The following is a 22,236-nucleotide window of genomic DNA, read 5'->3' on the forward strand; positions in this document are numbered from 1 at the left end:
TAGTCAAGATCATGACATCAATGTGCTGACTAAAGTTGTCAGACTTCATTATAAATGACTCTCACATGTCCCCACCCCCCTCACTCTCTCTCTCTCGTTCTCTCTCTGTCTCTCTCTCTTACACACACACACAGATAGAGAGAGAGGCATGAACAGTGTTCTTCATAATGAGGGATGACATCAATATTTTGTCTGAATGTGGTTATTTTCTGCACATGTGTCCTTATTTTGACGCCAAACCCACCACTGGTGTGCATGGCCAAAGAGCTCTTTTTTTATGTCATCCAACAAGTATAAACACCTGGAATTTGCTAAATGGCATTGGTACTTGAATTGGAACCGGTGCAATGGTCAGATGACATAAAAAGGGCGCTATTTGGCCTCGCACCCCAGTGGTGGGTTTGGCATCGAAATAAGGATGCATAATCAGAAAAGAACCCCATACCTACTGTAAAATATGGTGGTGGATCAAATCAAAAGTTTATTTGTCACATGCACTGAATACAAAAGGTGTAGACCTTCTTTGATGTTATGGAACTATTTTGCTTCCGCTGGTCCTGGGGCCTTTGTTAAGGTCAAAGGCATCATGAACTTTACCCAGTACCAGGACATTTTAGTCAAAAACATGGTTTCCTCTGTTAGGAGGCTGAAACTGGGCCGCAAATGGATCTACCAGCAAGACAATAACCCAAAGCAGACAAAACAATTCATGAATAAATTGTTAATTGACCACAAAATCATCATCTTGCAATGGCCATCTCAGTCTCCGGACTTGAACCCCATTGGAAAAACGGGTTTGAACTGAAGAGGGCAGTCCATAAGCGCAGACGAAGGATATCAAGGATCTGGACAGATTCTGTATGGAGGAACGGTCTAAGATCCCTCCCAATGTGTTCTCCAATATCATACAAAAAATGTTAAAGGCTCAGTACCGTTATCCTCACAAGCTGATGTATTGAAACATGGGTGCCAATAATTTTGACCCATACATTTTTGGGGAAAAATAGTATCACTTGTTAAACAAAATCTCTTTCTCTGAGCAATTGTATTAGTATAAAATTATATTATTGTGCATTTTTTGTGCTAACAATATAGCCCAGTATTTGTAATATTTATTTTATACAGTCTTTTTTGCTAATCTTTTCAAGGGTGCCAAAAATGTGGGACCTGACTGTATATCGTAAAAAAATAAAAAAAATACTTCATGTTGTATGTGTGTATTTGTGTCTGATAGACACAGGCCTTATTTGTAGGTTATGTAGGCTAGGTCAAGAAGAGGTTGAACAATGGCTGAAACTAAATGTTCTAGTTCTATAACTACAATGACACAATCGATTTTATTCAAGCTTTCACTGTTACATAATTTCAGCACAACACTGGCTTGTAATAGGCCTACCTACCACTGTTATCACCGCCTCCCACCCCGTCGAATGACATTGGAGAATACCACTTTATACTGCACACGTGCTCAAAACGAAGCTTAATTTGCTGGCTGCCTTATAACATTTTGCTTGCCATTGGTCTGGAATGATGTCATCCACTGCACAGACCACAGACCCTACCTCCATACAGCACCGCCTGTATTAGTGTCTTCTTCGCTCTCATTCACATATACAGCCGAGAGCACATTGACACATGCACAAGCACTGACACTGGTGTGGTGTAAGCACTTTTTATAGTGGTGATATTTTTTTATTTTTTATTATCAATAATAGATGCGTAGTGTCGTAGGTCCTCTATTTTTATATGCAAGCTTATTCTTGCACGGAAAACGGATCCGCAAAATATGATAGGTCCTCCAGTGTAGAAGAGGATACCGTTAACCAAAGAAATGTCTGGACAACATCAATGAAAATGTAAATAACTATATTACACGGAGAGCATGAAGATACAACGGAATTGTCAATCCTAACGTAAGTGAGTTTATTTTAAACCTTTAACCAGGCGTAAAGTATCCTGACGAACAAGACTCATGTCTGATATACAATTACTCTGAATATTATAGGCTATTGTTGACACATGAGGATCCAGCACTATGGCTACGTGTTACAAACTTATGCATATAAGAAACACGCCAATGCGTTAGAATGCAGCCTGGTCTCACAGACTAGACTCCTAAGAACAGTGATGTCCTCAAACTAGTTTTCCCTTTCCTGAGACACCGGACGCTATATATCCATTTGACGCGACACTACGAATCAATTTGATTAAATTCACATTCATTACTTATAAACTGCCCAGCAGAGAATAATACTACCAACCCTCAATTTCTGCAGTCTTTGCCAAAATAAGTTATATTATTTACCAGGACTGTGGGAGTGAAAGTGATACTAGATGATGATGAATCATTTTCCATGGCCTAATGCTGGAGTTGTGGGACATACATGCTACAAGGCCATAACCATTATTTATTCTATATATTTTTTTGTTGCATTGTTTTCTTATGAATTATTTACATGATGTGCGTTTTTGCAAGTCACTATTCAATACTAGTATGTATTCTAATTTTGGCTATTTTTATATAGCCTAGGTCTAATCATTTCAGCATATCTATATCCTATATGCGAACAAAGGGCAAACGCCACTCATGGAGATGAGAGGAGACTGCTTCTTCTTCCCTGCCATTCACAGAGAGATGTGCGACAATGCGCAAAATAATTTCACTCTGTTATTAGAAGTCAATTTATTATGTTTTTTTCACCAATGCCCGTTGTTATTATTCTCCTTACCTTGCAGGCGCAGCATGACGTTATTTGTCCACAGCAAACCGGGATAAATAGTATTGCAGGTAGGTCGTTGTGTGAATGTGTAGATAGGTGACCAGAGGTCACGGAAGGCTTCAAATAGGCCTCACAATTTCAGATAATTTCAGCAGTAGACTGATGTGCCATAACAGATGATAGAGTGCATTCTGAAAGTATTCAGACCCCTTGACTTTTTCCACATTTTGTTACGTTACAGCCTTATTCTAAAGTTGATTAAATTGTTTTTTCCACCTTATCAATCTACACACCATAATAACAAAGCAAAAACTAGTTTTTAGATTATTTAGCAAATGTATTACAAAAAACTCCTAAAAATATCACATTTACATAAATATTCAGACCCTTTACGCAGTACTTTGTTGAAGCACCTTGGGCAGCGATTACAGCCCTTGATGCACAGATAGTTTCAGGTCTCTCCAGAGATGTTAGAAATGGTTTGAGTCATGGCTCTGGCTGGCCACTCAAGGACATTCAGACACATATCCCGAAAACATTCCTGTGTTGTCTTGGCTGTGTGTTTAGGGTTGTTGTCCTATTGGAAAGTGAACCTTCACCCCAGTCTGAGGTTCTGAGTGCTCTGGAGCAGGTTTCATCAAGGATCTCTCTGTACTTTGCTCCGTTCATCTTTCCCTCAATCCTGACTAGTCTCCCAGTCCCTGCCGCTGAAAAACATCCCCACAGCATGATGCTGCCACCCCCATGCTTCACCGTAGAGATGGTGCCAGGTTTCCTCCAGGCGTGACGATTGGCATTCAGGCCAAAGAGTTCAATCTTGGTTTCATCAGACCAGAGAATCTTGTTTCTCATGGTCTGAGAGTCCTTTAGGTGCCTTTTGGCAAACTCCTAGCGGGCTGTCATGTGCCTTTTACTGAGGAGTGGCTTCCATCTGGCCACTCTACCATACAGGCCTGATTGGTGGAGTGCTGCAGAGATGGTTGTTCTTCTGGAAGTTTCCCCCATCTCCACAGAGGAACTCTGGAGCTCTGTCAGAGTAACCATCTGGTTCTTGGTCAACTCTCTGACCAAAGCCCTTCTCCCCCAATTGCGCAGTTTGGCCAGGTGGTTCCAAACTTCTTCCATTTAAGAATGATGGAGGTCACTGTGTTCTTGGGGACCTTCAATGAAGCAGAAATGTTTTAGTACCCTTCCCCTTATCTGTGCCTCTACACAGTCCTTCCTCGGAGCTCTACGGACAACTGTCAACTTTGGGACCCTATATATGACAGGTGTGTGCCTTTCCAAATCATATTCAATCAATTGAATTTACCACAGGTGGCCTCCAATTAAGTTGTAGAAACATCTCAAGGATGACCAATGGTCTGGCCACTCTACCATAAAGGCCTGATTGGTGGAGTGCTGCAGAGATGGTTGTCCTTCTGGAACTCTGTCATAGTGACCATCGAGTTCTTGGTCACTTCCCTGACCAAGGCCCTTCTCCCACGATTGCTCTGTTTGACCGGGCGGCCAGCTCTAGGAAGAGTCTTGTTGGTTTCTAACTTCTTCCATTTAAGAATGATGGAGGCCACTGTGTTCTTGGGGACCTTCAATGCTGCAGAAATGTTTTGGTACCCTTCCCCAGATCAGTGCCTTGACACTATCCTGTCTCGGAGCTCTACGGACAATTCCTTCAACCTCATGGCTTGGTTTTTGCACTGTCAACTGTGGGACCTTAGAAGGACAGGTGTGTGCCTTTCCAAATCATGTCCAGTCAATAGAATTTTTCCACAGGTGGACTGCAAGTTGTAGAAACATCTCAAGAATGGTCAACGGAAACAGGATGCACCTGAGCTCAATTTCGAGTCTCATAGCAAAGGTTCGGAATACTAATGTAAATAAGGTATTTCTGTTTGTGATTTTTTTTAAATTTGCAAAAAAATCTAAAAATCTGTTTTCGCTTTGTCATTATGGGGGATTGTGTGTAGATTGATAAGGAAAACATTTATTTAATCTATTTTAGAATAAGGCTGTAACGTAACAAAATGTGGAAAATGGGAAGGTGTCTGAATACTTTCCGAATGCACTGTATGTGGTGAAAGATCCTAAAGAGACAGACAGTGCCTTGTGAGTCCAACATGGTCCTCCGCTTCAGACTGAGACTAATCATCAGGTCACCTCTCTACATTCACCTTTGTGACATTCAGGGACAGAATTTCAAAAATGTTCTAGCCATTCTATCGCCGTAACAATGATCACATAATGGTATAGCGGGTGGAAGTCTGTCTTCTGCACGTCCGAAGCGTTGTATCTATTAGAGGTAAGCCTATGTTCTTATTCTGTAGCAAAAACATTACTTTTACACCCTTTATCAAGCCTCCACATTCAGAACACATTTTCACACAATGTATGTAGGACTACTGGCTGCAATTGTAGATATGGTGACAGTAATGGTCAGAATGGCACTGATGAACAATGATGATGATGACAATGATCTCTAGAGGCATTGCTTGCTGCAAGCATTTGCTTAAGTATGTTTTTGTGATTTGCACTGTGTTTTTGGTCTGACTGTTCTTTTGACAGTATGATTAAAAAGGACCAATACACCGCTACACTGTGTTCATTTATGTGCTGATGAGGTGTTTACAATGTGTGAGTGAAAAGTGATCAGAGTGATGTTGACTTCCACCATGACAAAACTGGGTCAATGTAACCCCACCCCCCTCCACCACAGGCTACGAAGGCAAGGCTGAAAAAGGGAAAAAGATGAGGATGCCATCACCAAGCTCTGTGCGTGGACGTATGCATGTGGAAAACGCAAGCATGGTGTGCTTTGTCTATGGGTCACTATGTGTGTTGCTTGGGAGTGAATAATCATTAGTGCCTTTTGCCATGTATCTTCCTCCTGTCTAGTCTGTGGTCTACCCTGTCACGTCATATTCTGTCTTTATATCGCTGTCCTCCCGTCTCTCTATTTCTCTCCCAACCTTTCTCTCTCTCGTTATCTCTCTGTACTGCCCTGTCCCAGAGAATCTTCTTTAATGCAACAAAAAAAGCTCATTAATGGGTTTTGTCATCGTAAGTAGCGCTTAGTATATGACAAAAGTCTTTAGTACCAATGAGAATTAGGCATCAATTTTACTGTCTTTATTTAAAGGGTAGAAAAACATGATGATAATAATACAATATCTAAAGCTTTACCCAAAATGTCCTCTCTCCTCCAGTCTTTATTCAAGTATTTCATGACGAAGTGCTTATTTATAGGTTACGACACGTACATCGATGGTCATTCAGTGCCTGTGGCAGTAACAGCCAGCTCTCTTGTCTGTTTTGCTATGGTAAAGGGCCTTCTCTAACAGGGAGATATATTTGTCTGTTTATTTGGTTCTACCTCATTTCTTCAACCATTCGATTGAGCTAACTTCAATTTCAACAAAATGTTCTTAAAACAGTGGTCTCTGCCCTGTTTTGGCAAAACCATAAAGGCTGTATTTTGGTCTTTTGGTTTTGATTTCATTACTGTGTGTTTTTGCTGTATTTTCTTTCCAAATCCAATGGATTATATATGTATATTAAATATGCTTCGCATATTCTTCTGATCGTTCACTACGGTGGTCGGCAGCAGTAGTCAAGTAATAGTCACGGGATGTGTTCTTCTTGAATTCGAACTCTGCAACAATTTACATTAAATGGCTTTATTATGTGTTATCTATAAGGGAATAACACATGTAAATACCTTGTGTACTAGGTATGTATAGAGACTGTTTCATAGTATTGCCCAAAGAGCGTTTTGTTCAAGATTAAACCAAAAGCAAGAGCAAACGTGGGAATTGTCCATAACACCATACTCCATACCTAGTCTGTTGCAAGGTAGTTACATAGCTTAGTTGTTCCACTGGTCATTACTCTGGCGTAGGACAGATGTGATGTAAATGTGGCTTCAAATTCAAAGATTTTAATGATGTTGATGCCAACAGTCATTTAAAAATGTTAGCGGAATACAATCCTGACATTGTGTCTCTGTTTCTTTCTCCCCTACCTCTTACACACACACACACAGCTTTGCGTAGACCCAGATGCCTCCACTCCCTCTTGACGAGCGCATAGTGGTTATTCAGCGCCCTAAAAACTTGGCCCTACCTGGGTCCTCCCCACAGCCCCACTCCCATATAACAGCCCATAGCAACAAACTTCTCTCCCGCCCTTCTCATCCCCATCCTCCTCAGTCCTACCCCAATCCTCCCTCCTCGAACTCACTGTCTTTGGAATGCAAGCGCAGGTCATCATCCCGTCTGCAGAAAACCAAGGTCGACAAGGCCATTGTCTCAGAGGGTACCAGACACACCCCTAGCCACTGTCACAGCAACGGGACAGTGACTCTTGGCCCTAGACCACACCAACACACACATACGATCGACATCAAGTTATCTGTGAACAAAGGAACAAAAGGAGGGGGGCACAGCAACTCTTTAGTTCGCAGTGGTAGTGTGAAGGGGAGCAAAAAAAGGGTTTCGTTGCGCTTGGATCCAGGATACGGGGAGAAAAACACTGGAGGAACATCAGGGAAGCCTGGAGGAGCAGTGCAGCAACTCCAAAACCATCCACAGAACCAGAGACAGGCCTCACCAGGCAGTCACCATCAGAATCATCTGGCTGTGTCCCCGGGAGGAGTCTTAGAGTTTGTCCCATCTCAGAGACAGCAGTCCAAGTCCAGAAGAGAGAAGGTGCAGAACGTGTCCTCCAAAGTCTGCTCTGCCAGCTTCCCCCCCAGAGGTGCCCGGGAAGTACCCTACGTGGGTAACAAAGAGAATTCCAAACTGGGACCTGTCCATCAAAACCCCAACCCCCACAGCCTGCCCGGCCACCACAACTCTGTCCCTGTGCCCCATGCTGCTGTTCTAAACTCCCACTACCCTGTCCCCCCTCCCTCCCACCACCCCCGTGCTCCTACCTCGTTTCAGCAACCCCTCAACCAGCCTCGTCCATCCCGCGGCAGGGATCATCGTCCTCAGATCCTCCACGGCCTACCCCTCTCCCCCTGTTTCTCCCGTGGAGGTTTCCCCAGCCCAGACCACACCTGTACCATCGACTTTTCACATCCCTTCAGCTGTGGCTGTTGGAAGCTGGTCCGCTGCAGGGGGGGCAGGGGACGTTCTGCTGGCTGCCAGAGGGGTAGGGGGAGTCCGACTTCCTCTTTCTCCTGTGGCCACGGCCACGGGGTTGTAGGTGTGAACCACAGAGGGGGCGCAGCAATGGGATTAAGAACTCTTGGGGGATGTTTGTCCACAGCCTCCACCACCAACACTTCATCCTCCAACAGCACTGTGTCGGACTGCCGCACGGGCTTGCTCAGACCCCTGCGATGTGCCTCCTGCTCCGGGGAGGCTGGCGCCTTTGAGAGTCCTGCTGCATTCCGCAAAAAACTGGTGGGGGGATGCCTGCCCTGTACCCCACTATCCTCCTCAGCCCCGCTGCGAGCCTTACAGAGTTGTGTGAGTGGCTGCAACCCCAAAGCCAGTCAGGCCGGCAGCTCTACCTGCAGCTATTGTAGCAGCGACCCTATAGTTGTCACCTTCAACCCCCGTCGGGGCAGCAAGCCCCCTGGGATGGGCAGGGGTGTAGGGGCAGGGTCCCCCATGGGAGTATTCCCCGCTGATGATGATGATTACAGCGTGCGCACAATCTGGCCAGAGGAGCTGGCGAAAAAGATGACCAGGTCTAAAACCCAACAGAACCAGCAGAGCTGTGCAGGGATGGGGATGGGAGTGGGGAAGACAAGTGTGGGTCAGAACCAAAACAGCAGCAACGGAATCAGCCCTGTCACCCTGGACTGTAGGAACCTATTGGAGTTCACCCGGAATCAGATAACAGACCACGCTGGCCGACGCCGGCTTCAGCAGGGCAAGATGGCCGTCCTAGATTTTATTGGGTCTGGGCCTGGGCGAGATCCAGACCAGGACTCCCTGAAGAGGCTCTGGAACAAAGGTGGGGAGTCAGGAAAGGTGGATGGCATGGGGCAGGAAGGCAATATTACATACCCTCGCACCCCTTCCCCCAGCACCCCCTCTCCCCAATCCCCTCCCTCCTTCTCACCCCCACCGTCAGCTCCCAGCACTCTCCTCAAACCCAAACCCAGACAGAGAGATGCAGACGGACGCCATTCCCTCCCCTCCGCCCAGTCCCTCCACCTGGTCCTCAACTCACTCAACAGAGAGCAGGACGAAGAGAGTGGCAGAGGTAAGGGTGTCATACACTGGTTTTTGTTTCAGTCTCTTAGGCTATACTTCTGCAGATTTTTGGTGGGGGACTTTTTTGACACCAGATAGTTACAGAAACAAAATCCCCAATTGAGAGACCAGCTTTACTGTCTGACTGCATAAATGACCATTTTTGGGAGAAAATCTCTTTCATCCTATTCTTATTCTCCTGACTGTCTCTCTTTCTCCATGCTTCCCTCGCCTATCTTTTAAATCCACTTCCTTTCCTGCCAATCTCATTTTATATGTTATTCTAACATGTTGGTTGTTTAAAAGGAACCCGGGTATAATGACTTAATTATAGCCTGGGCTCCAGCGTAAAAAGAGAGAGAGGAGCGAAATGGAGGGATGGTGATTGGAACGCAAAGACAGCTGATAAGAGCGGGCGATTAGAATAGCTGAATTAATTAAAACAATTCCCAGGGAAATTGAGTCGCTGACACTGAACCCTGTCAGTGGGAGATTAAGCTGTTCTCATTTAAATGACAAAGCCCAAAAAGCTATGATGTATTCTCTTTTCTTAATAGTTACATAACTGTAGCCTCCTCCACTCTGTTAAGTGACTGCAGGATCTGTTGATGACATAGAGTATAGTATAAAGAATCACAAGTTTCAGAAGCTTTTTCATGTCTGTACGTTTCCCTCCTGTTAGGAGAACATGTATGAAATGATGAAAGCATTAGCAGTTCCTCAGAGCTGCAAACGTCTTTGCTCTGCAGGAGTAAAGTGAATTTCAATGATACTCCTACTCAACAAAAATCGTAAATGAGATATATTGTACACTTTCATTGTCTCTCCGTCATTCACACATCTCTTCATAACTCTTTCCATCTCTGATGCTTGATTTATTTTCTCTGTGTCTAACTCTGGTATACTTCAGGGTGAATGCCTGTCAGTGATCCAAATCAAATTAAATTGTCCTTTCTAACAGCAATCTCTCACTGTGTTGTGTTGTCCTCTCCCAGTGCACCTCACTCTGCCACTCTCCTCCTCGCTACCGGCTTCCCTGTCAGATGAGAATGGGATGACCCCTGACGTGGAGAATGCGGTGGTCAGCCCCATCCTACCCTTCCTCTTCCTGGGCAACGAGAGGGACGCCCAGGACCTGGACCTGCTGCTGCGTCTCAACATCGGCTACGTGGTCAACGTCACCACACACCTGCCCCTCTATCACCTCGGCTCCGGCCTGGTACGCTACAAACGGCTGCCGGCTACCGACAACAGCAAGCAGAACCTACGACAGTACTTTGAGGAGGTGTTTGAGTTCATCGGTGAGTTGAGCAGTATCTACCTAAGGGGTGTCAAACTCATTTTGCCCCAGGGACTGGTCTTCTATCCATAGTTTGGGGAATTTTCTATGCTCCCTGACTGTCTACCTTTCATTTCGGTGATTATTAGCAAGCCTGACACAATCAAGAAACTGTGTCGCCATCGCTCATCCATATACAGTTGCAGTCGGAAGTTTACATACACTTAGGTTGAGTCATTAAAACTAGTTTTTCAATCACTCCACAAATTTCTTGTTAACAAACTATAGTTTTGGCAAGTCGGTTAGGACATCAACTTTGTGCATGAAACAAGTAATTTTTCCAAAAATTGTTTACAGACAGATTATTTCACTTATAATTCACTGTATCACAATTCCAGTGGTTCAGAAGTTTACATACACTAAGTTGACTGTGCCTTTAAACAGCTTGGAAAATTCCAGAAAATGATGTCATGGCTTTAGAAGCTTCTGATAGGCTAATTTACATCATTTTAGTCAATTGGTGGTGTACCTGTGGATGTATGTCAAGGCCTACCTTCAAACTCAGTGCCTCTTTGCTTGTCATCATGGGAAAATCTAAAGAAATCATCAAAGACCTCAGGAAACAAATTGTAGACCTCCACAAGTCTGGTTCATCCTTGGGAGCAATATTCAAACACCTGAAGGAACCACATTCATCTGTGCAAACAATAGTACGCAAGTATAAACACCATGGGACCACGCAGCCGTCATACCGCTCAGGAAGGAGACACGTTCTGTCTCCTAGAGATGAACGTACTTTGGTGCAAAAAGTGCAAATCAATCCCAGAACAACAGCAAAGTACCTTGTGAAGATGCTGGAGAAAACAGGTACGAAAGTATCTATGTCCACAGTAAAAAGAGTCCAATATCGACATAACCTGAAAGGCTGCTCAGCAAGGAAGAAGCCACTGCTCCAAAACCGACATAAAAAAGCCAGACTACAGTTTGCAGCTCTACATGGGGACAAAGATCATACTTTTTGGAGAAATGTCCTCTGGTCTGATGAAACAAAAATAGAACTGTTTGGCCATAATGACCATCGTTATGTTTGGAGGAAAGGGGGAAGGCTTGCAAGCCAAAGAACACCATCCCAAACGTGAAACACGGGAGTGACAGCATCATGTTGTGGGGGTGCTTTGCTGCAGGAGGGACTGGTGCACTTCACAAAATAGATGGCATCATGAGGGAGGAAAATTATGTAGATATATTGAAGCAACATCTCAAGACATCAGTCAGGAAGTTAAAGCTTGGTCGCAAATGGGTCTTCCAAATGGACAATAACCCCAAGCATACTTCCAAAGTTGTGGCAAAATAACTTAAGAACAACAAAGTCAAGGTATTGGAGTGGCCATCTCAAAGCCCTGACCTCAATCCTATAGAGAATATGTGGGCAGAACTGAAAAAGCGTGTGCGAGCAAGGAGACCTACAAACCTGACTCAGTTACACCAGCTCTGTCAGGAGGAATGGGCCAAAATTCACACAACTTATTGTGGGAAGCTTGTGGAAGGCTACCCGAAACGTTTTACCCAAGTTAAACAATTTAAAGGCAATGCTACCAAATACTAATTGAGTGTATGTAAACTTCTGAACCATTGGGGAATGTGATGAAAGAAGTATAATCTGAAATAAATCATTCTCTCTACTATTATTCTGACATTTTGTAACGGCTTTCCTCCTCCTCTTCATCAGAAGAGGAGGAGCAGGGAACGAACCAAAATGCAGCTGAGTTTGTAGACATGATTTAATAAAGAAAAGAAAAACACGAAAACACGAACTTGACTAATAAACTAGCAAAACAAATAAACGGTGTAGACAGATCTGAACGACGGACTCACATAACACACGAGAACGCACGAACAGGGAAAAAAGCATACACATAAAAAACACTGAACAAACAAACCGAAACCAGTCCCGTGTGGCGTAACGACATACACAAACACAGGAGACAATCACCCACAACGAACACTGTGAAAACACCTACCTAAATATGACTCTTAATTAGAGGAACGCCAAACACCTGCCTCTAATTAAGAGCCATACCAGGCAACCCATAAACCAACATAGAAACAGAAAACATAGAATGCCCACCCAAACTCACATCCTGACCAACTAACACATATAACAAACTAACAGAAATAGGTCAGGAACGTGACACATTTCACATTCTTAAAATAAAGTGGTGATCCTAACTGACCTAAAACAGGGAATTTTTACTCGGATTAAATGCCAGGAATTGTGAAAAACTGAGTTTAAATGTATTTGGCTGAGGTGTATGTAAACTTCCGACTTCAACTGTAATTACAAGTACATATTCTCGTTCACCCCTTTAGATTTGAGTGTATTAGGTAGTTGTTGCGGAATTGTTAGTTTACTTGTTAGATATTACTGCACTGTCGGAACTATAAGCACAAGCATTTCGCTACACTCGCATTAACATCTGCTAACCATGTGTTTGTGACCAATACATTTTGATTTGATTTGTATTGTAGGGTCCATTATAATTTCTCAAAAGTTTCGATTTGGTTTTTGTCATTTTAAAGTATATTGTGTTTGTCGTCCCCCCCAACACACAAATGTTGTTGTGCTACAGCCAAAATTAAACATTTATTAAATTGAAACTTTTTTTATCACCGGCCAACGCTCAATACCCGATAATGTCAAAGTACAGTTGTGTTTTTCGGGGGGAAAATATATATATAATAAAAAATTTAAATCTGTAGGGTCAATAAGTATTCAACACCTTTGTTATGGCAACCCTAAAGTTCAGGAGTAAAAGTTGCTTAACAAGTCACATAATAAGTTGCATGGACTCACTCTGGGTGCAATAATAGGGTTTAACATAATTTTTTAATGACTACCTCAGACCAGGGAGGTTTACCAATGCCACGCAAAGAAGGGCACCTATTGGTAGAAATAAAAAAGCAGACATTGAATATCCCTTTGAGCATGACGAAGTTATTAATTACACTTTAGGTGGTGTATCAATACATGCAGTCACTACAAAGATACAGGTGTCCTTCCTAACTCAGTTGCCGTAGAGGAAGGAAATCGCTCAGGGATTTCACCATGAGGCCAATGGTGACTTTAAAACAATTACAGAGTTTAATGGTTGTGATAGGAGAAAACTGAAGATGGATCAACAACATTGTAGTTACTCCAGAATACTAACCTAAGTGACAGAGTGAAAAGAAAGAAGCCTGTATAGAATAAAAAATATCCCAAAACAGCATCCTGTTTACAACAAGGCAATAAAAAAAATGTGGCAAAGCAATTCACTTTTTGTCCTGAATATAAGGTGTTAAATCCAATACAGCACATTGCTGGGTACCACTTTCCATATTTTCAAGCATAGTGGCTGCATCATGTTATGGGTATGCTTGTAATCAATTAATTCACATTTCAGCAGGATATTAACCTAAAAAGAAATTGCCAAATCTACACTAGAGTTGCTTACCAAGAAGACAGTGAATGTTCCTGGGTGGCCGAGTTACAGCTTCAACATAAATCTACTTGATAATCTATGACAAGATCTGAAAATGGTTGTCTAGCAATGATCAACAACCAATTTGACAGAACTTGAATCATTTTTAAAAGAACAATGGGCAAATGTCGCACAATCCAGGTGTGGAAAGCTCTTAGAGACTTAACCAAAAAGACTCATAGCTGTAATCACTGCCAAAGGTGCTTCTGCAAAGTATTGACTCAGGGGTGTGAATACTTATGTAAATTAGACATTTCTGTATTTTATTTTCAATAAATTTGCTAAAATATCTAAAAACATGTTTTCACTTTGTCATTGTAGGGTATTGTGTGTAGATGGGTGAGCATTTTTATTTATTTAATCAATTTTGAATTCTATCTGTAACACAACAAAATGTGCAATAAGTCAAGGGGTGTGAATACTTTCTGAAGGCACTGTACATGTATAAACTGTAGATAAAAAAAAAACTCAAAACACCCGTTGGCCGGATTGGACCCCCTTGCTGGACCAGATCCGGCCCGCGAGCCGTATGTTTAACACCCCTGATCTACCTTCATTTTCTATCGCACCCACTCTCCCCATTCCTGTCTTTCAGTCTTTATCTCTCTGAGCTTAGAAGTATTTTAGCACTGAGATAAGGAGAGGATCATGATGATTTCTATGTGAAGTCTTTCCTCTGATCTCGTTCTCTGATTTCAAAGTTTTTGACTGGAGAGACATTTAGGGATCTATAAATGGATCAAAAGGGAAGATGGGAGAACTGGAGAGTCAGATCCAGAAAAAGCTGTGGATAGATGAATTCCAATGATCATCCTTGACAGGAATCTGATAGCCACCTATTTTCATCCACAGAGGAGGCTCACCAGAGTGGGCGAGGAGTGTTGATTCACTGTCAAGCGGGCGTGTCCCGTTCGGCAACCATCGTCATCGCCTATCTGATGAAGCACACCCTTATGACCATGACTGATGCCTACAAGTATGTGCGTGGCCGTCGTCCTGTGGTGTCTCCCAACCTCAACTTCATGGGTCAGCTACTGGAGTTTGAGAGGGACCTCAACTCCGGGGTCACTCCTCGCATCCTGACCCCCAAACTCAGTGGCCTGGAGACCCAGGTCTGACAGCGGGATATGAGGAATGGAGGGGAGGAGGAAACCAGCATTGGGCCAGCCATAGTTTTGTGAAGGAGAAATTAAAGGTAGAACAATAAAGAGGGGAATGCTGATTGACAGAGTGTCCCTATTGGCATAGATTAAGAATAAAGTATTGAAATAGTGCACTTTCTAGAGATTATAGGATAAATCATTTGATTGGTTAACTCATAAATAGTCCCAATTTTGGTCAACCTAATCCTCATCCAATACCATTTGTAATTATGTGCCAAGTTTTTATATAATGCTTAGATATCATTATTTAACATGATCCACTGTAATCAGATGGCTCATTTGATGCTTGTGGTATAGAGCATTACATAAATTAAGGAGGTGCAATGACTCCTGGTCTGACTCAAGGCTGTCATTTACAAAATCCATAATGCATGCAGAACCAGAAACAACTATAGTGACACCCCACCATTCAGCTATGACAACGAACACTATCCATAGCCCCAGAGAGGGCATTCCAATGCACTTTATCAATTTATCAATATGTTTGGTCGTTTCAACTCGTGGCCCAGTCCCAGAGGATAGCTGATCTTGCCATATTGTTGGTTTATTTATATTTTTCCCCACTGGGTCGGAAATGTCTAAATTACATTTAAAAAATGTAAAATAAATATATACGTATATATACTGTATATATATATATATACTGTATCTTGGGAGTTGTGCAATAGAGCAGCTTGTGGCTGGTGGAGGAGTGACCAAGGTTTAATCGTGCCAATTCTTAGGAAAATGGGGTGAAACTAGAAACCTACAACTCAGTGAATGAAACCAGATCTTGTGCCAATAGAGGGATGGTCAAGAGCAACAATACACAGACAACACTGAACAGATTCAGCAGACTGTTATTGAACAGGACTTAGTCATGGATCTATCTATGTTGTCTTTCCAACAGACAATGGTTGGAAGGATATAAAAAGATGAACACTGCAAAGTGTGTGCTTTAATTAAGACACAAAACTGCACAAAGATGTTGTTCTTTGAGTGCCCTCCTTGTTTGTGAAATATTTCTCCTGAACATGTTTACTATTGCATATATACAAGTACAGAGTATTTATTTTTATTGATGTGTTTTGTCATATATTTTGTGTTGTTTATGTCACTGCTTATATTTTAACTTAAAGAATATGCATTATATACATGTATGTATTAAAATGTATCATTACTGAGAAGGAAGTTGAGGAAAAAGAGGGAATATAGAAAATACCCTTGATTATTTCTTGTAATTGGGAAACATACAGTAGGAATGAAAATCAGACTCGAAAGATAAGATAGAGGCAGCAGAGAGACAATCCTTGTCAACTTGTCTTCCTTTCGTTTATGGCCGAGATAATTATTTTTTTAAATGTTTTTTTAAACAATACATTTTTAAAGCAGTTGATTTATATTAGACTTATTCAATGAAATCCTTTGATTGCCAAACTGAGGACTTTGAGGTCCTTAGCCAAACTATTAGGTTGGGAATGAAAATATAATGCAATGTTCAACTATCCTAGTCTTTAGATAGTATCCAGGCCTTTATCTGCCTTGTCTGTCTGCCTGTTTGTCTGCTCATCTATCTTTATCCTCCACCCATCCTAGTCTTGAGTTAATTAGTTCTTCCTGATCCGTTTATTCCCTCAAGCTGTATTCAGCTATACCATGTTACTTTGTGTATATCATGCTCAGGATAACGGAAAGGAGCAATCCTTTGTAGCAGACAGAATGATACCTCTCTTACTCTTATCTTCTGACGTGATGTTGTATCCCTTCTTTTGCCCTCCAGTGTCTGCTTTGTGCTCCCATCTGCCTCTGTAGAGTTTGCATCTCTTTTACAACAATACTATGCATTGTTCTTGTTAAAAATATGGATTTGATCCGCGAAAACGATAACAAAGCTTTATCATTGAGTTCACTGTGAATCACACTCTTCCTGCATATTTTTTAGTTCTCAGCCTTGGTCCTTAGGTTTAAACCCATCCAACTTGTATTTAACACTGTGGGTTGTCAGTCGCCCCTCAGCTCCTGTCTGTCAGACTGTGGTTCCTGCTCACTAGTTTTACATTTACTGATCCTTATCGCACAATTTATTCTGTGATGCCCAGCCAAATTTGATCTATTACAGTCCTGCTATGTATCAGATTTTGATATAAACGGAACAAAAATATAAACACAACATGCAACAATTCCATTTGATTTTACGGAGTTACAGTTCATATGAGAAAATCAGTCAATTGAAATAAATTCATTAGGCACTAATCTATGGATTTCACATGACTGGGAATACCGATATGCATGGGGCACTCTGTTCACAATGTTGACATCAGCAAACCACTCGCCCACACAACGCTATACACGTGGTCTGCGGTTGTGAGGCCAGTTGGACGTACTGCCAAATTCTCTAAAACAGCTTATGGTAGAGAAATTAACATTCAGTTATCTGGCAACAACTCTGATGGACATTCCTGCAGTCAGCATGCCAATTGCACGCTCCTTCAAAACTTGAGAAGTCTGTGTTGTGTGACAAAACTGCACATTTTAAAGTGGCCTTTTATTGTCCCCAGCACGAGGTGCACCTGTGTAATGATCATGCTGTTTGATCAGATTCGTGATATGCCACACCTGTCAGGTTATCTTGGCAAAGAAGAAATGCTCACTAACAGGGATGTAAAAAAAATTCGGCACAACATTTTTGAGCAATAAGCTTTTTGTGCATATGGAACATTTCTGGGATCTTTTATTTCAGCTCATGAAACATGGGACCAACACTTTATATTTTGCGTTTATATTTTTGTTCGGTGTAGATTATATCAATGATCTCTAGTTGTTCCCACACACTATTTTCTGATTATTGATGATGACCCCTATAGATGGTTGTTTCATTTGATTTAGGTGCATTAAGGCCTAGTTTGTCCCCAACCTCATACCAAAGGGTTCAGTTTGATGAGGGAGCTCTGGGATTGGTTAGACAAAACCTAACTCATGGGTGGGTATTGCTGCTGTAAAAAATAACAGAATATATGTGTATTTAAAACTTGAACTTTTGTACTTGAGATTATGGCTTTCATATAAGTGTTCCCAAAGGATTGAGAGGTTCACTCTTAATCATCCTATGCCATAAGTGTTTTGCTGTGAAGGCATAATTTCCCCCAACACATTTTGATTGAAAACTGCCAGTAGCCCCTTTTCCAGATTTATAAACACATTTGGTATAAAATACAAGAAATCTGAAATCTGAAAACCAAGAATGCCTTTGGGTAAGATGTGTATAGTTTGGTTATCCAAAGCAATGTAGCATCCATTCATATTAAATTTGCAGTTGAATAGTTTGATCTCTAAATACTTAATTAATTCTGGGATTTTTCTCCTGCCTACTTCGTAATTATGTGTTGATCTATATTTTTCTACATTTCCATTTGTTCATGACGTACACACATTTGTGTGTACATGCATCTTAGTGAGTTTTTGACTGTGGATCTCAGTTTTGTATGAGTAAATGGTTCATCAGTGCTTCTTCCAGTCATCTCTACCAGGTATTTACGAAATAATGACCTCTAGCTGTCCTCAGTCTTGCTCTGTATTATTCAATCACGCATCAGACCTCCCTAAAGGTGTGCTGTGTGTCAACACACCATATTCCACTGTGACATCCACAATGAGTTTCTATTCCTGCTGTTCTTTTCAATTTGATCTGAATGACATCGTTCCAATGGGATCCATTGTGAATGAACCTTGTCAAAGTGATGTAAAGCGGGTGTCCACACAATTATATTGCATTCAACTTTTACTTAAAAAAAAAAAGTTGGGTTTACCCAGCCCTCAAGCTGACAGACGCTTCTCTGAGGAACAATTATTAGATCGTACATTAGATCAAGAGAAGAAAAAAGAACTGTATAGACTTCACTTTAATCTTTGATGGCTTCTTGAACATTCTCCCTTTAGTTCACGCAAGGCAAAAGGGAACAGTCTCAATATATATAACTCGTGATGAGTAAAGAATATTCCATTTGTAGTTTGCACATGAAAAGAAACGCAAACAATTTAAACAATTATTGCTTTGTTGTATGACTTCCTTGTGTAAATCTGTTAATTGATGAGTTGTGTGAATTTACATTTATTCGTGTATGTGTTTAAGGCTTGTTTTCTATTGTTCTCTAATTAGAGACATCCTCCTTTATAAATGATGAGGGTAATAAATGTCTATAAGATGTGGAAAACCTATCATTAGATCTGTAGTGTTTTTATCCTGTTGCTCTGCCTCCTTGGACATCAAACGGTCAGTTCCGCTGGCCTCTAATGACACTGCTGTAACCCTCTCAGTTTTCCAACCCATTGAACAACTGAGCAGATAATACTATTTTCATTTTGTAATAATTGGGTTCCCTTCCATGTATGTACAGTTTTATCTTCTTGTAACTTTTATCAGTGATTCTTTGTATGGAGTGCACTGTGATTAATAAGATGCTGCTACACTACATGGCCAACAGTATGTGGACACCTGCTTGCCGAACATCTCATTCCAAAATCATTGGCGTTAGTATGGAGTTTGTCCCCCTTTTGCTGCTATAACAGCCTCCACTCTTCTGGGTAGGCTTTCCACTAGATGTTGGAACATTGCTGCTAGGACTTGCTCCCATTCAGCCACAAGAGCATTAGTGAGGTCGGGCACTGATGTTGGGCTTGCGGTTGGCATTCCAATTCATCCCAAAGGTGTTTGATGGGGTTGAGGTCAGGGCTCTGTTAGGTTCTTCCACACTGATCTCGACAAACATTTATGTATGGACCTCCCTTTGTGCACGGGGCATTGTTATTCTGAAACCGGAAAGGGCCTTCCCCAAACGGTTGCCACAAAGTTGGAAGCACAGAATCGTCTAGAATGTCATTCTATGCTGTGGCGTTAAGATTGTAACTAAGGGGCCTAGCCCAAACCATGAAAAACAGCCTCAGACCATTATTCTTCCTCCACCAAACTTTACAGTTGGCACTATGCATTGGGACAGGTAGCATTCTCCTGGCATCCACCAAACCCAGATTCGTCCGTCGGACGGCCAGATGATGAAGCGTGATTCATCACTCCAGAGAATGCGTTTCCACAAGTTAAACACCACTCCAGCCGACATTTGACATTGTGCATGGTGATCTTAGGCTTGTGTGCGGCTTCTCGGTCATGGAAACCCATTTCATAACGCTCCCAAACAATTCCTGTGCTGACGTTGCTTCTAGAGGCAGGTTGGAACTTGGCAGTGAGTGTTGCAACCGAAGACAGACCATTTTTACGCTCTACACGCTTCAGCACTCAGCGGTCCTGTTCTGTGATCTTGTGTGGCCTACCACTTCGCAGCTGAGCCATTGTTGCTCCTAGAGGTTTCCACTTCCCTATAACAGCACTTATAGTTGACCGGGGCAGCTTTAGCAGGGCAGAAATCTGACTAACTGACTTGTTGAAAGTCACTGAGCTCTTCAGTAAGGCCATTCTACTGTCAATGTTTGTCTATGGCGATTGCATGGCTGTGTGCTCGATTTTATACACCTGTCAGCCACGGGTGTGGCTAAAATAGCCGAGTCCACTAATTTGAAGGGTGTCCACATACCTTTGTATACATAGTGTATGTTAGACAGGCATGATCAGAGTGTCACATTCAGTTGATGGAAGGTGGTAAATTTCACTAAGGACGACTGATACAAACTGGACATGCATGTTCTCAATCCTGCTTATATTTTCTCTGATCAATTCAGATTGCGGTGCACCTGCTCAATGCCACGGTGCATGAGGCTGGATTTGTTGATTTATATCAGTATGGCCATGTGCACATGCATACAAACTGTGTGGTTTTCATCAAGTTCCTCATTGACGGTGCAAGGGGAGGATCTTTCTGTTTGAGAACATTCTAAACATTCCAACCTCTTCTGTCCTACACCTTACTGTGATAAAGAAACTGTAATATTGCTGTTCAACGGCAATAATATTCAGTGATATTAATACCAACAGTATTAATTAACAGTTGATTACATGATTACAATACTGTATGTTATGAGTGTGTTTTACCCATTGTACATAAAGGAGGGATGAGTGGAAGGGAGAGGATAATGATTATTTACCCATGATTACACTCCTAAACATGTGCAGGACCAAAACAGACGGCTGGAATAGAAAACCAACCACTGTGCAACATTTCTGGTAAATATGAAAAGCCAGAATCGTTTATTTGAATAAAAAATTTTACATACAAAACCACGTGAATCTTTTGTTTTTATTATGTTGTGACAAGACTTTCTAGTCTGACGTTTAATGGTGAATGGCACACACTTGAAAAGCCCATATCTATTCATCCATTGTAGACTTTGTTGACTGGAAACATGCACAAGTGATATGTGTGTGCTGAAAGGTGCCATGAACCAACAAAAAAAGTGACCAATATAACGACACATTAGTGAGTGATACTCTGAAGCAGAGGCTGCTGCTCTCTCCCCATCGACTGTTGGACTTTCAAGCCAGGAATGTCAGTTTGGAAATTATCGAACAGTTACATTATACAGTCAATGGGACTGTCAGATTGCCATTGATGATTCTGATTTTCACCCAACCCGGATGCACCCTGTCCATCATTACATAAGTGTTGGTTGGGAGGCAGGGTGGTGTGATTAGGCTCCCTGGAGGCAGATCAATCAGTAGCTCCACTCTAGGACTTACATCTATGGCATGTGGTCTGTGTGACAACAGACTCTCCAGCCAACAATACTAGACAGGTACAGGCATAGTGAAACTGCCAAACACTTGATGTTGCCTTGCCCGGGACCTCTGTCCTTGCTGAAACTTTGGTTCCATCATTGCATACAAACGGACGATTTTCAGGGACGAGAGGAAAGGGGCTACAACAGGTTTCAGCGAGCGAAAGGGACAGGGAAAGGGGGAGGGATGGAGTGCCACAGACCCGCAAGGAATCAATGGGTAGAGAAATGATACTGGTGCTCCTCAATGCAGTTATCATGAAAGTGTTACAACTAAAGCCTTAGAGGGAAGGAGTTTTATTCAGGTTTTCACAATGTGTGTTTCATATAACCTATGACCTTCAGTTGCAACATTCTTTTCATCTGTAGGCTACTGTACTGATGTGTTATAGCTCATGTCCTCAAAAAGTACAATATATTATTATGAAGTTGTACTTATTATGTCTAAATCCATCATTCAAATCATATAGTCAAATACAATTCTGCAATCAGAACAAAGTAAATCCGAACGTAGATGTTAAACAACTGAGCCAAAACAAAGGTTGTCTGTGATTTATAAATACAGTGAGATCTTTTTTTACAATAACCCTCCTGCTTTGAGGAGTTTGACTGTTTGTGTATGTGGTGGGCGGTGGCCCCATATTT

The 22,236-nt window shown here is 42.0% G+C and overlaps 1 protein-coding gene across 4 annotated transcripts; it reads left to right on the forward strand.

Annotated features, from left to right (window-relative positions):
- The first annotated feature begins 1,569 nt into the window (after positions 1-1,569).
- Positions 1,570-21,094, forward strand: LOC129868903 (uncharacterized). Of its 4 annotated transcripts, none has more exons than XM_055943242.1 (6): positions 1,570-1,913; positions 2,737-2,788; positions 5,434-5,525; positions 6,760-8,936; positions 9,922-10,227; positions 14,579-21,094. In XM_055943242.1, exons 4-6 carry the CDS (start codon positions 6,776-6,778, stop codon positions 14,842-14,844), a joined length of 2,733 nt encoding a protein of 910 aa, XP_055799217.1. In that variant the 5' UTR covers positions 1,570-1,913; positions 2,737-2,788; positions 5,434-5,525; positions 6,760-6,775; the 3' UTR covers positions 14,845-21,094. The 4 variants fall into 4 exon arrangements, with proteins under 4 accessions (XP_055799217.1, XP_055799218.1, XP_055799216.1 ...); XM_055943243.1 differs by having other exon boundaries at positions 5,434-5,489; XM_055943241.1 differs by lacking the exon at positions 5,434-5,525.
- The last annotated feature ends 1,142 nt before the right edge of the window (positions 21,095-22,236 follow it).

This window comes from Salvelinus fontinalis, chromosome 13, assembly GCF_029448725.1.
Source record: "Salvelinus fontinalis isolate EN_2023a chromosome 13, ASM2944872v1, whole genome shotgun sequence".
In the NCBI taxonomy this organism is placed as follows: Eukaryota; Metazoa; Chordata; class Actinopteri; order Salmoniformes; family Salmonidae; genus Salvelinus; species Salvelinus fontinalis.

What these genes read in the sequence shown, in the direction of transcription:
- LOC129868903 (XM_055943242.1), top strand. Translation starts at nt 6,776, where the DNA reads ATGCCTCCACTCCCTCTTGACGAGCGCATAGTGGTTATTCAGCGCCCT. An exon ending in GGACGAAGAGAGTGGCAGAG is followed by an intron (nt 8,937 to 9,921) that starts GTAAGGGTGTCA and finishes GTCCTCTCCCAG; the next exon opens with TGCACCTCACTCTGCCACTC. An exon ending in GGAGGTGTTTGAGTTCATCG is followed by an intron (nt 10,228 to 14,578) that starts GTGAGTTGAGCA and finishes TTTCATCCACAG; the next exon opens with AGGAGGCTCACCAGAGTGGG.